The sequence below is a fragment of the Arvicola amphibius genome, chromosome 6, assembly GCF_903992535.2.
Source record: "Arvicola amphibius chromosome 6, mArvAmp1.2, whole genome shotgun sequence".
Lineage (NCBI taxonomy): Eukaryota > Metazoa > Chordata > Mammalia > Rodentia > Cricetidae > Arvicola > Arvicola amphibius.
In genome coordinates this window covers 121,067,150-121,082,338 of record NC_052052.2, presented here as the reverse complement: position 1 = coordinate 121,082,338, position 15,189 = coordinate 121,067,150, and the positions used below count along the sequence as shown (strand labels likewise).

At 39.8% G+C, this 15,189-nt stretch overlaps 1 gene segment (V, D, J or C); it reads right to left on the bottom strand.

Annotated features, from left to right (window-relative positions):
* Positions 1-9,672: 9,672 nt before the first annotated feature.
* LOC119816737 lies at positions 9,673-14,111 on the bottom strand. The segment is given in 4 exon segments: positions 9,673-10,211; positions 10,764-10,805; positions 12,251-12,580; positions 12,840-14,111. Coding segments are annotated over 4 exon segments (546 nt in total).
* Between the last annotated feature and the right edge of the window lie 1,078 nt (positions 14,112-15,189).

Below are 15,189 nucleotides of genomic sequence, written 5' to 3'. Positions count from 1 at the left end.
ATTCAGAGGAAGACAAACCCCACATTGTGTTACCTGAGGCCCTGTGTTTGACTTACAGCAGTCTGTGGGCGGCCTCATGTGTTCATAGGGAGCTCCAGAGAGAACCGTCTTGAACTGTTTCGGGATCTCTCCTCCCTCCTCTCAAAGATAATTAAAGCCAAGGATGGTAAGGGACTGTTCAAAGTCAGTGAGGTGATAACCAAAGACAACTCTTTAGGGGGAGATTTTGAAGAGCAGTTTTTCAAAGTGCCCTAACAGAGATCTGGGTTAGAAAGAAACACACACACACACACACACACACACACACACACACACACACACACAAAAAAAAAAAAAAGAAAAAAAAAACTAGTGATCTAGAAATTATGCCTAGTTTTGAAATTATGCCTAGTTTTGAATTTCTTAGAAATAGTTCGGAAATTTGAGAAAAGACTCAGACCTAAAATGTGAACAAAGATGAACTACCAGGACTCAGTAATAAGACTGTAACTGTGGTCAGGACAAGCCCATGCACAGAGTTTAGAGGGAGTGATAGGTAGGTAAAGCATGGCTTCCAACAGGGTAGAGGCAGGCTGCCCAGGTACCAACTGATGCAGAGCCTGGTATAGGACACAGGTATTTGGGAAAATGATGCAGGGATATGTCACCTGTGTCCTAAGAACAGCCCAAGAGGGAGGGGCATGGCTCAAAGCCATAATGTAGATCTTTGCTTTCTTCCCTAGCCACCTGCTCCAGAATAACTGCTCAGTATGTACTGGTAGATATACTGCTTCTCTGCATGAATGTCACAAGTAGTTACAACAGATGATCAAGTTGGCCTGGTGACTGACTCCAATATATCTTCTAAACTGGAAAAAATAGGTTTCCTGCAATGATTACAGCAACCATGACAACAAAACAACAAATTTCTATTGAAATTCTTTAGTGTGGTAGCTATGTCACCTACCAGGAGGCAGAACTGTAGCACAGATTCTAATTAGTATTAATAATAAAAACCCAGAGTCAGATATAGGGGTTAATGCTGAAGATCAGAGAAGCAGAGAAGCCAGTCACTAGAGTTCTTTTGCCTCTACCAATGCTCAGATTCAATGGGAGATTCTGTCCTAAGACTGCATCTCCAGACTCCATCTGTCACCACCAAACCTCAGACTGCCTTGAGCTCCTGTCTCCTTCATCCTTAAATTCCTCTCTCCACCCAGCCATATCACTCCCGTCTCCACCTCCCTAGTGCTGAGATTAAAGGCATGTGATCCCAGGTGTTGGGAGTTCTGCTTCTCTTTTAGACAGATTCAATCTTGTATAGCTCAGGATGGCCTTGAACTAACAGAGCTCCCTCTGCCTCTGTCTCCTGGTCTCAGTGGCTTAGCTCTACATTCTGATCTTCATGCAAGTTTTATTTGTTAAGATAAAATATCACTACACAGAATAGATGGAAATTGGGTCAGAGCCCACAGCATGCCTTCTATTCCTGGACTGCAGAAGGAAAGGGAGCAGCAATTAAGCAGAAAATCCTCTCAACTCAAAAGAGTATAATCCCTGCCAAGTTAAGGCAGAGCTGATCTTCCAGACAGAGCCAGAGGCAGGGCAAAGTGGATGAGGGTCTATCTTAGACTCTACCAGGTGTTTAGTCAAAAGGAGAAACTGTTGGAGAGAAGCTGCCTTTGCTTTTATGTTATTATTCCTTCTTCCTCTTCTTCCTCCTCTTCATTTAGGACACTTGTAGACATCATGAGATCTAGGAACACTGAGTTTGCTTTTTATTCCCTCGAGTACATAGCCAGTGGCCGGACGCTGGTTCTACAGACACTCATGTATTCAGGCTGCCTGATTGCCTCATCCTTCATTTGCTTCATTGCTTCATCTGATCAGTTACAGCTGTCCCTGCTACACTCTTTTCATTCAATGGCCATATTTCCTACTCGAGCATGTTTGGAGAAACATGCTCTGAATCTTCATGAAGATACAGAGAAGACTAGTCTTGTCTTCACTTCTTTGTCCTTTATTTCTGTCTAGGTCAGTGTGATATGGGCAAACTATATTTTACTGATGATCACACTTGGGTTTAATACACTCCACGGATACTAGGAATATCCATACAATCTTTGTGCTTCAAAGTTCTTGAGTCCTCAGTTCCAAATGTTTTGAAGGGATGATAATATCTACATCAGTCAACTTAAGGTTGGCCTTAACCCAAATTAGATGCTCCCTCTGTGGAAGCACAGAACACAGGAAAGAGCATGGCCATCTACTTCAGCTTATCTATCTTCTCCATAAACTTTGGATAATATTTCCACAGTCCAAGGGTAAAGACTTGGGACAGACAGGGCCAAAAGTCACAGTCAGAGTCCTGTTTTACTGTCTCATTTGAATATCTTTTTGTTGGTTAATACAGTTTTTGTTGTCAAGATTTCTATTTTTCAAGGAAGTCTTTATAACCTAAATATGAAGAGAAAAAATATTTAGCAGAATGATTTAAATAAACAATCTATTTTATATCAATTTAAATACTTCCATGTAGTCCTGAGTAGTAGAACCTATTAGTGCAGAATTTAAAAAGTCAATCATAAAATGGATTGGCTAAATTCCCTATTGCCCCTTCAACATCTCCATTTAGAAACCATTTTCTCTTGACAATCACTTAGGGAACAAGTGAATGTGGGCCAAAATCAAACAGAGGTTAGCTCAAATCCTACCTATAAAGTCACTCCATTTGTCAAAGTCTAAAACTTTTCATTATAAAATTGAAATGCTAATTATGCTTACCTTTCAGCTTGGTTATTAGATTAAATGATAGAGTAACATTGATCTGCCACAGAAGCCTTACTTAAGAAACAAGGGCATCATTATTAAATTCATTAAGGCATTTACAATGATCTTCACCCTTGACAGAATATTCTGTGTATTTGACTGTACACATAAGAAAAGATGTTGATGCTTTTGCTTGTTTTGTTAAGAACAGGAAGTGTGCTGAGTCAGAAAAATCTGCAGCCCCTTGGAATGTGTGTTTTGAGTCTGTCAGTATCTGAATATGGTTATATAATAGTTTTTTGGGTACTTTTTAGGTTTTATAGGTTAAAATAGATAAAGGGAACAAGACTGCTGATAGGAATAGGGTCTTCCAATGACCAAAAAATGGTGACGTTTGTTCATTAATGATTTTATTGGTGAGTTAATGAATTTCTTCATGGTAATACCTCATGGATATCTGCCTCACCTCCACTAACAGTTCCTACTGTGGTCCTCAGATCATGCCTTGTTTTTGTTTGTTTGTTTGTTTGTTTTTATCTGAAACTCAGACTGACCTGGTAATGAGTACCTGATAATCTTATATTTCCTTGGAATTGGAAGATTTCTTAATGTATTGAAATTCCACTTTTATGTAAGTGAAATGCCCCTTTAAAGAATCAATTATTTGGTTTTGAGCCTCAATTTCTTTAGTATTTCTTTTAAAACCCTCTATAACCCTTTTCTTAAAACTCATGCTCATGCACTTTGCATAATTATAATGTAATAAGTTCAACATATTAAATGATCAGATGTATTTCTCTTGGTATAATTTATTTGGCACAAAGTTTTAGAAATATGAAATGGGTAAGCATCCATTGTCTCTTAATGTCTTCATAATGTTTGACCGTGACCTTCTGGCTTTCATTGTTTCCATTGAGAAGTCAGGTTGTAATTCTGATAGGTCTGCCTTTATATGTTACTTGGCCTTTTCCTTTGCAACTCTTAATATTCTTTCTTTATTCTGTATGTTTAGTGTTTTGATTATAATGTGGCAAGGGGACTTTTTTTTTTGGTCCAATCTATTTGGTGTTCTGTAAGCCTCTTATATTTTTATAGGCATGTCCTTCTTTAGGTTGGGAAAGTTTTCTTCAATAGTTTTGTTGAGTATATTTTCTGTGCCTTTGAATTGAACTTCTTTTATCCCTATTATTCTTAGGTTTGGTCTTTTCATGGTGTCCCAGATTTCCTGGATATTTTGTATTAAGCTTTTTTTAGATTTAACATTTTCTTTGACCAATGAGTCTATTTCCTCTATCGTATCTTCAACACCCAGTGCTGGCATAACTGGGTATCAACATGTAGAAGAATGCAAATAGATCCATATCTATCACCATGCACAAAACTCAAGTCCACATGAATCAAAGACCTCAACATAAACCCAACCACACTGAACCTCATAGAAGAGATATTTGGAAGTACACTTGAACACATTGGCACAGGGGGATACTTCCTATATTTAGTCTCAGTAGCACAGACTATGAGAGCAACAATTAATACATGGGACCTTCTGAAATTGAGAAGCTTCTGTAAAGCAAAGGACATGACCAACAAGACAAAATAGCAGCTTACAGAATGGGGAAATATCTTCACCAACCCCACAATGGACAGAGGACTGATCTCCAAAATATATAAATAACTCAAGAAACTAGATATCAAAAGAACGAATAATCCAATAAAAAAAATGAGGTACAGACCTAAACAGGGAACTCTCAACAGACAAATCTCAAATAGCTGAAAGACAACTAAGGAAATGCTCAACATCCTTAGTCATCAGAAAATTGCAAATCAAACAAGCTTTGAAATTCCATCTTATACCTGTAAGAATGGCCAAGATCAAAAATACAGATGATAGCTTGTGCTGGAGAGGATGTAGGAAAGGGGGACCACTCCTCTATTGCTGGGGGGAGTGCAAACTTGTACAATGGCTTTGGAAATCATTATGGCAATTTCTCAGAAAATTAGGAAACATTCTACCTCAAGACCCAGCAACACTACTTTTGGGTGTATACCCAAAGGAAGCTCATTCATACCACAAGGACATGTGCTCATCTATGTTCATAGCAGCATTATTTGCAATAGCCAGAACATAGAAACAACCTAGATGCCCCTCAACAAAAGAATGGATAAAGAAAATGTGGTACATTTTAAACAATGCAGTACTACTTGGAGGTTAAAAAAAATGACATCTTGAAATTTGGAGGCAAATGGATGGATCTAGAAAACATATTGAGTGAAGTAATTCAGACCCAGAAAGACATATATGTACTCACTCATAAGTGACATAAAGCAAAGAAAAATCAACCTATAATTCACAACCCCAGTGAACCTAGACAACAAAAAAGGTCCTAAAAAAGACATACATGGATCTAAATAGGAAGGAGAAAAAGACAAGAATTTCTAAGTAAATTGGGAGCATGGGGGTCACAGAAGAGGATAGAAAGGAAGAGGGGAGGAAGGAAGGGGAGCAGATAAAAATGTATAGCACAAGAAAAACAATAAAAATACTAAATGTGAAAACAAAAAAGAAATATGAAATGGGGATGAACAGAGATTGAGAATAATGTAAAATGTTAACATCATATTATTTTTAATGTAAAACTATGTGATGTGTCCTGTGGTTTTCTAAGTCCTGTTACTTGGAAAACAAGAGTCCCAGGAAAGCACTACTATCAATTTTCTGAATGTCTAACTAGTTTGAATAAAAGCGAACTGATATACATCATGAACTATTTTTCCAAATGTGGAATTCACCCCTTGCCTCCCACAGAAGCAGCCTGTGAGTCTGCACCATTAGCCTTGTCTTTCTAGAAAGGAGACCTGAAGAGCAGAGATGATGCAGGTGTGGGTGGGGATTCAGTCCTGCCTCTGTGCTGTTCTGAGTGCGAGCCCACATCAGCAGTCCCGCTGGGAGGCTGGGGTGCAGGCAAGGGCTACTCATGGTGAAAAGAATGGAGGGAACTCCCGGGTGTTTGTCTTGGTACAGAACCTTAGGAACTGGGCGGGGAGGGGGGAAGGGGGCTGACACCGTGCCAATTTCCTGTCTCAGTAATAGAGCTGCACACACTCAAAGCCCACAGCTATGGTTAAGCAAGACATCATCCCTTTTATCAGCTTAAGCTGAGATGAGTGCTTGCTCCCTAGACAGCTGTGCAGAGCCAACAGATGAAGCTAATCCCCCTAGTGGGCACCCAGCCTGGTTTAAAAAGTGGCTCTGATTACACACAAGATTATGGCAGTATCTGATTCAAATGTTCCATGACATCAGACTGTGAAAGCTAGCCTCGAATGTTCCTTCTATACTTATGCTTTCCTGGGACTGGACAAGTATCTGCTGACCACTCTGTGTCCAGCATGTGTGGCCAGAGTTGGAGATATTTTCTTTCTGTGTTCATATTTCCGAGCATCTCCTTCCTGACTCTGCTCTCTCATTTACCTGATACTCATGTTAATATCTTCAAGTAAGCCTTTCTCAGGTAACTCTGATAACGTTTCTCTCCCGAGGTGGAACTACTATGCAGTGGATTACTTTAACACAACCGAGCTCAGGGCCTTCTGTGACTTCCTAGAGTACATTGTTCTTGCCACGTCTTCATTTTCCTATGCTACTTGGCTCAGGACAGAGCCTTAATCCTTTTTTTTTTTTTAAACTAAGAAAATGAAGCAAAAATCTCTTTGGGATCTTTTTAGTTTGCTTGTTTGTTTTGTAGTTTTTTTTTTTTTTTTTTTTTTTTGAGGCAGGGTTTCTCTGTAGCTTTGTAACCTGTCCTGGAACTAGCTCTTGTACACCAAGCTGGACTTGAATTCACAAAGATCCACCTGCTTCTGCCTCTGGACTGCTGGGATTAAAGGCGTGGGCCACCAACTCCGGGCATCCATAGGATCTTAAATTAAGCACTGGAGAAAAGAACAGACCCTTGATGGAACATTAAAATTATCTTGGAGCTACATCTCTCCTCTGTTTCTGTTGGATACAGTGTCTACACAGTTCTGGGAACAGATTCCAATCCCCACTGCAACTGAGCTCTGTGAACACCAAGCACAAGCCCAGCGTCCATCAGCACGGAGACTAAGTTTCGGGTCCACTTCCGGTATGTGGAGTTGGAAGTTGTCTCTCCAATAGCTGTGGTCTTTTGAAAGCAAGCAGAGCTGGCTGTGGTTTAACTGCTGCTATTTTGTCTTTTAACACCTAAGCCACACCTTGTGCTGCCCCAAACATTGGTGGTTTGTGTTTAACCATTTTCCAGGAAGCAACCACATTGACAGAGTAGGTAAACAAAAGAAGCTTGAGAAAGTAAAACTGCTGTTAGCCACAGGGTATTCTCTCACTACTTCCCTGCCCCAGAATCCTCTCTGCACACTGCTGAGGCTCAGGGCTGCCCAGGTGGACTCCAGCAGGAGGGGCTAAGGGGGGTCAACACCACATGAGACAGGCCTGGTGCTATTGGCCAGTGATGTCAGTTCCACAAGGCTGTTGCTAATTTCCAGTTTCCAGTCATGGCATCTGTTTCCTTGTGCAGACATAGTGTCTCTGTTTAGAGGCTAAACGCTGGGTCTAAAGAAGTCTAGTCAGTTCAGGAACATTGGGAAGGAAGCCTAAATTAAATTTCATCTTCTTAAAAGGCCTGACTCTTCTTGTGAACCTCCCCCCCCCCCCTCCGTGGGAACCTCTGCTTGGTTTCACAGATACTGAAGTTGATTGGACAAAACCTGAAGCCTTTTCATTTTAAGTTAAAAATATGAGCTCTAACTTGAGGACATGTGTGTAGATAAGGAGGTGATTCCCTTCATCCACTCTGAGCCTAAAAGCGAAAGAAAGTTTTTCTTGAAGACTAGTCTGTTTCTAACCTACAAAGAAACGCTGTGCTGGATAAGAGCAGAACTGTTCACTCCAGCCATCTGAGGTCCGAGTCCTGCCATTCTCTGTGGAGCTTTAGGAGACCCCACAGTGCTCCCTGCCATCGCTTCCCTGTACAAAACACTGACATTCTGTCATCTTACTGTGTGTTTGCTTGCCTGAGGTGGTACATACTTGGTCCCTTGCCTGGAAAATACCACAACACCTGTGATTCCCACACTTAATTCATTCAGCTGTCAACTGCTTGGTTTGTAACTTTGCATGCATATCTGAAATTACTTAATTTTAAGCATTATTCTAAGGATGCAAAAATTTTAGTGTGGGATTAAACCATTAGAAAATAATAATATAATGTGCATCTCAAAAGGCAAAGGAAAAGATGTTTGAATATTCCCATGGCATAAAAATGATAAATGGATGGGTTAGAAAAAAAATTGTGCTTACCTTGATTTAAAGAATACTCACTATGTGTATGGACTCAAACATTACATAGGATTCCATAAATATACACAAATTTTATCACTCAGAAAAGAAGTTGATATAGCTAAGAACAGCCAGGCAAAGTAGCCAGGATTCTATCTGAAATGTGGCTCATGGTTCAGGATTCTCCCACAAAATCAATCACGTACCTACTTGAGGCTGTTGTGCTGTGATAAAAGTCATGGACCAAGGAAGTTGCATAACCTCATTCCTGCATCAGAAACTACCTAGATTCCAGAATCTTCTACAAGTGGTTCTGTCTGTGGATGAATCTGAGTCTCGGGATGCTGCTCATATCCACATAACAGCATTACGGGATCTACCGTGCCTGAGGCTCACTGTGCACTATATTAGTGCTCTCCCTAGAAGAGCAGTTTCAAACCGAAGACAAATGCTCACTGGAAAGCAGAATAGTTGTTCCAGCTTACAGAAAGTAGCACAATTATGACGATAGAGCAGATTGTGCTTCTAGCTAGAGGAAGGATGCGTGAGAAAGAACGACAAGCCAGTAACCTGGAGTGATCATGAGGAATAAAGAGATGAAGTCACAAGTCCTTAAGGAAATTATCACTAACTTTATTACGGAAGCAATGGGTGTTTTCATAATTTGTAGGTTGTCTTGATTTAATATTACTGAAAAATATAGGATATGTAGTACACTGATGTTCTCTCTCGACTCTCTGTCTCTCTGTCTCTCTCTCTCTCTCTCTCTCTCTCTCTCTCTCTCTTACACACACACACACACACACACACACACACACACAAGATTAGAGAAATCTGGCTTTAAGTTACAAGTACTGATTCAAAACAGTGACCTTTAGTAGTGAGCTTAGCTCTGCAATCTGTAAACTGTGGTCTATGATTGTATCTATTTCAATGACTGTTCGAAGATCCGGGGTTGCTTGTGTAGTACAAGACGTGATCCTATTGCACTCTGTCACCCTCCCCATGGAGAAAATTAAAAATAATTTGGTGCCTTTTTGTGTGAGTGTGGTATCCACTCTCTAAGGTAAGGTCAAGGGCCTATATTAGGGCTCTCAAGAGCTTGCTTGTAGTTGCTATTACTAATTCATTTAACATGTAAAGCCCTAGTGGATAGAATATTCTGACTCCATTTCACAGAGAAAGCTGTGGTACTGGAGTTCAGTGTGTGCGGTCACTCTCCTCCATCCCTTTTCCTCTCTGGAATTCTGGTAGCTTCCAGGGAGCAGCCCGAGGGTCAGCAAACATGCTGCTATGGAAACAGGCATAGGGCTGTGCACGCCCAGTTTGAGTCATGTTAGATATCTGCTCATGGTCAGGAGAAAGCCTAAAACCAAATGCCCAAAATGTGATGGCCTTTGAGAGCAGTAACATGGCTCTTCCAATGGCCTGTAGTTCCGCCTACACCCACTGTCACAAGAAATGTCATAACTACAGACTGTAGACCAAGATTAGGAATGTGATTTTGGACTCTTGTTACCAACCGTCACTGAACGCCATGGCTCTGTTATCATACTGTGTCCTTCACGGTTATTAAATGAAAGTAAAAACTGACAAAAGCAGACTTCTGATTTTCAAAGAATTTATTGTCTCTAATATGAAGTACAAGAATTCAGGCAGTAAAGAAGGCTCTTCAGGGTGTCTAGTGTGGAGGCTTTCAGGGAGTTAGCTGGCTCAAGGGCAACAAGGACTGCGGTAGAAGCTGCAAGCTATGTGTACTGGAGCTGGGGTGCTCCAGGCTCCTGGGGGAGGGAACTGCTGAAGAGGATAGAATCAGAAGGGTTAGTGAGAGAAGTTGCTCGAATCGCTTATGAAAGTCTGAAAACTTTTAAGTGATGACAGAATGATATGCATGTGATTTTTACACAGGTCAAAGTTAGCAAGAAAATCCAGCTGGGCCCATAAAGCACGATTTCACATAAAGGATGTACAGGAGCTGACTTGTTGAGCCACTGTTCACTTCCTTAGGCCCTCTTCTCATTGCCACAGGTTGCTGTTCTTCTAGCCAGAGAGAAGCTGACCACGGCCAGGTGGATCGCACTCTTGAGGAGGAGGAGAAGGTAGGTGTAGTAGGCAGAGGTGCTCGTGAGCTGAAGCTGCAGCACGGCTAAAAGAGATCTTTCATTAGCCCCACCTGCTTGTTAGACAGCGTAGCACAGGTTACTGAGGAGGGAGTAGTGGGCATTGATTGCTGAGGACCTACATGGAGTAACATCTCTTCTCACCCAAACCTGAAACAACACTCACCATTCTCAAAAGAACCACTAAGAGGGCCCTTGAACTTGGAAGTCAATTAATCTAAACCCATCAATGGCACTAACTAGTGAGTAACTAGATGACTTTAACGACTTAGACTTAACTTTTATCTTGCTATATTTGGTGGTTGAGAACAATAGACATATGAGTAAGTGAATTCCTTTGTTAAAATAGGTTAGGGTACATCACTGTACCCATCATTAAAGTACACTTTATTTTACTTTAATTAGTTGTTCACTGTGTGGCTGTGATGTCCATAGTGACACAGTGGCTGTAAATATCACTGTCCATTCTGTAACACCCAGACATTTAGATATTTCTAAATTAATCCAAGGCAGTTCGAGCATTGTTATATTCAAAAGGAAGAGTGCTATAATGTTAGTCAAGCATACTGAAAACCTACCATTTTCGTGCCAGCAAGGTGTAGGCTCAGCACTCATGGCAACTACAAGAAATAACAGTAAGAATTTGTTAATTAATACGCACCTTATTTGACAGTTCTCTCTGTGTTTGTGAATATGTATATATCTACATGCCAATGAATACATAGATGTCCTCACATAGACAAAAGTGTATTAAAATATGAGCTCCATAATCACATAATTATATAAATACATTATAGAAATGAGTCTCATTATATATTACTCAGTACACGTCTTTCACTTGGTTTGTTTCTGTATACAGAGAAGCAGAAATTCAAAAGGAATATTTTTTCCTTTTTTACCCTAAAAAACATATCAAGCTGTCTAAAATGGTCTTCAAAGAAAAACAGCTATGACCTTCCAAATCAAGTACCTTCCCAAAACAACTGCTCAAAGTTCATTGATCATTTGAGTGACTAAGGAATCCCCGAGGAGAAACACTGACAGTGACCAGGAAGAGGCTCACAGGTTCTAAATGTTCTCATTCCTCATAAGTTCAGAAGGTCCCTGGGGCTTGAGACTATTGTTCCATGCCAGCAGTTGTGACAATGAATTGCAAGACCACCACTAGGCCACCTGCACATTGAACCCTCTGACTGGACGCCCACTGAATTAAGGGATCCTTTGGGACCTTGTTTCTGACTTATTCTGAGTAAGGAAAAGAGTGTGCATTCATCACTATACAGCCCCCTGTACAGTGTTGCGACACTGACGTGCTAATCCTGGTCTACCCACCCACATCCCTGTTCCGTGTGAAATGCATTGAAATGTCAGGAGATGCATTAGTTATGAAGCATGCTTACAACCACTAACCTTACTCGATTTTTAATTATGATATCCTATATGACAGTGATACATACCACAACAACCAAAATCTAAAAATTTCAAGGCTGCTAAGTTTACTCCTTTTTTAGTAATAAGCCTTGGCTATTTCATTTGAATATGTCGTTAACTAAGGCACCAGTTTCTAAGGCATCAGTGTCTGAGACTTGAACTTTGTACACAATAAGATTAAAGTAAATGATTTTGCTTGCTTGGCAGAATATTTCTGATTAAGTCATCAATACCGGAACCTCCATTTTAGCATTTATCATATACTTAGTTACTTATTAAAAAAATAAAATTAACAATTTCTAGAAAGAAAGAAAGAAAGAAAGAAAGAAGAAAGAAAAGAAAGGAGGGAAGGAAGGAAAAAAGAAAGGAAAGAAGGAAAGAAGAAAACAGAAAAGAAAAACAAGAAAGAAGAAAGAACAAATCAAATCTGCATATTTTGGATAATGATGATATATTTAGAAAAACTTAAGCCAAAGCCTCTGCCATCTTAGTATTTTGGTAAAGTACAAGATAAAACGCATGCAGTGGCCCTGTTAAAAGCCTTATGTTAATTTTTATTAATACATGATAAAAATATGAATATTTTCAAACACATTTTCTAGAAAGCTATATTTCAAAGGATACATGCATATACCTTTCTCTATTGGAGGAAAGGAAATCTCTTGATCAACTCCTCTTTTATTGTTCTCATGTTTGACAATGCATATGTGCTCTTTACGCATTGACTCTTCAGTCACGGTAAGCCAGCTAAACTTCATGTATGTATCATTGGTTTTCAGTGTATTCCCTTCCTGGGATTCCAGGATCTTATCGCCATCCTTTTCTTTCCAGTATACCCTTATAACATCAGGGAAGAATTTCTCAAGGAGACAAAGGTATGTCCCAGCCTTGTGGAGATTCGTTTCAGCAACAGAAGGAAGGAAAATGGTAGGCTTGGGGGAAATGTCTGCATCAAAGCTTTTGTCTGTAAGATAAAATGGAAAATCAATAAAGATAATAATTATGAGGATAGTAGTTATTATTTCTGAGACAGAGTTTCAGGTAGCCCATTGTAGCATCAAACTTGCTATGTACCCATGGATGGCCTCCTCCTGTTCCTGGTCCTCCTGCCTCTGCCTCCCAAGTGCTATTGCACCACTAAAACCAGTCACTCAAAATAATTATTACATATCATTATAAACACAATATTGAATGGTTAGGAACAACTTCTGTCTTTACACTACCTGTTTTCTCGTGGTGTGGTGAAATATCCATGCATCTGGGTGGATGGATGTTAGGGTGAGGAAACAAATTGCTTCTATGGTCATTTTACAGATGAAGGTTTCTTGTCATTCCTAACATGCTTCCCTTCCCCATCCTTTGTGACTTTGTTCTCTGGCAATTTAGTGCAACCCACTGTTCATTTAGCTGACTATAATATGCTCTGCTTTCCTTAGAGCTCAGTGGAATAGATGTCAGGAGGTAGCTTTCTACTTTTCATTGTAGCTGTACGTAATCCCTTATGCAACGGAAATATCCTTCATGTGTAATTGCAATCGACCAAGTAGATCTGCTAGCTGAAGTTGTGGATCCCTTTCTCCCTTTGAAGTTCTCAGGGATCTCCTAATTGCTGTGTACTTTTAGGAAGCATCCCAGCCTCACATGAGAACCACTCCTAGTTTTGGAGTTGAGCATGTAGCTGTAGCTGTAACCTCCAAATTATTCCTAGTGTGTTGAGTTTAGGTGCTTCAATCTGAATGAACTCAGAGGATAACTACCTAGTAAGGGGCCAGGAAAAGAGGGGATCTTCCAAGGAAGGAGAAATAGAATATAATGCTGTCAAGGGATAAAGAAGAAACTAGAATAGGATTAAGTGGGGAGGAGGATGGAAAATCAGAATATGAATATGGACAACTAACACTATCTGAAAAATCACATGGAAATCTACAACTGTAGAAGCTTCCTAAAATATATACTTATATGAAAGGAATTTAAATAGAATTACCATAAAATGGGAGAGAGAATGCCCCAACAAGAAGTTTTATGCCGCCAAGCAAAACATCTAGTGCCAGGAATGAGTTATACCTTATTGAGTCTTTGACCAAAGCTCAAACATCACAGGATATTCCCAAAGCTATTGCTTACTCTACATAACCTGATGCTAAGGCCCTATAGCTGAAGACACCACTTACTTGTGTCATTAAATGCTATTTAGTTGTATCATTAAACATGGAGAAACTGAGCCCAACTAGAAACTTTACCCCTTCTGACTAGTATTTATGGTGCTAGAAGTTACTCTGTATGATACTAGAAGAGAAATTCTGCTACCTACAATAGTAACCTGCTTGTAAGATATAATGGTGAAGTTGTAGAACATTTTACTGATTAATCAAGCATTTTTTAAAATTGGATTTAAGGCCCACTCCATGAAATGCAACCCATATCTGATACTGCTAAGGATGCCAAACACCTGAGACTAGATAGGTCGCAAGCCTAGGAAAAACTATAATCCTATAATTCTGCTAATGGAACATAGCAATAAAACAACTCCTGTGCATTGCTCAAACCTTATCAGAGAAGCTTCTTACAGTATATATCTATTAACATAGAGACTCACAACTGGACAATGTTCAAAAAATGAGAGACTTTGGAGCACTCAGTCCTAAGTGGGGATGTGGTCATGCATCCTTTTCCCTCAGGGCTGAGGGATCTATGTGGAAAAGAAGTAGAAAAACTGAAGAGCCATTGGCCTGGGACATCTGTTTAGATAGTGCTTTCTACATATGGCAGGAATCTATGAAATCCTAACAGTATGGTCACCTAAACAAAATGTGCACAATTACAACACCAATTGGCATTCAAGCATTGGTGAGGAAAATCTCCCATATCCAAACTTCAAGATGAGGAGCTCCACACAATGAATAGATGCTAAGAGAGGGAGAACCAGTGCTCTGTAGGGATGGGTACCTGATAGGTCATGTAATCCCAAGTGGCTAGACATGAACACACGCACATAGAGTAACACTAGATGGACTTAGCAGGTTGTATTGATATATACATATTGTGAGCATATATATTTATATAACACAGTTACAGAAGAGTCATGAATTTTACAAGGAGTTGGGGAGTTCAAAGAGGAAGAGGGCGAGGTGGAAATGATGTAAATACAGTACTCATGATAAAATTCCCAAAAATGTAAAAAAATACTTTGTAGAATTAGAAACATAACAACATTTTACAATTCCTGCTAAAATTTTTAATGATTGGCAGTAACCCTCCCATTGCCTTTTTTGGTTTCTCAAGACAGGGTTTCTCTGTGTAGCTATGGAGCCTGTCCTGGAACTCACTCTGTAGACCAGGCTGGCCTCAAACTCATGAATATCCTCCTGCTTCTGCCTCACAAGGGCTGAGATTAAAGGTGTGCACCACCACCACACAGTTAGCAATAAAAATCCTTTAAAAATATTTAGAGTCATGTTTTTTCTCAAATCAGAAAACAGCTTCTAAAGAAAAACAGATGCCTCCATATGGAAACTTTGTGTCTATGTAAGTAGACATGAAGATGATCTTCTATCTTAGCAGTTAGGAGTCCAT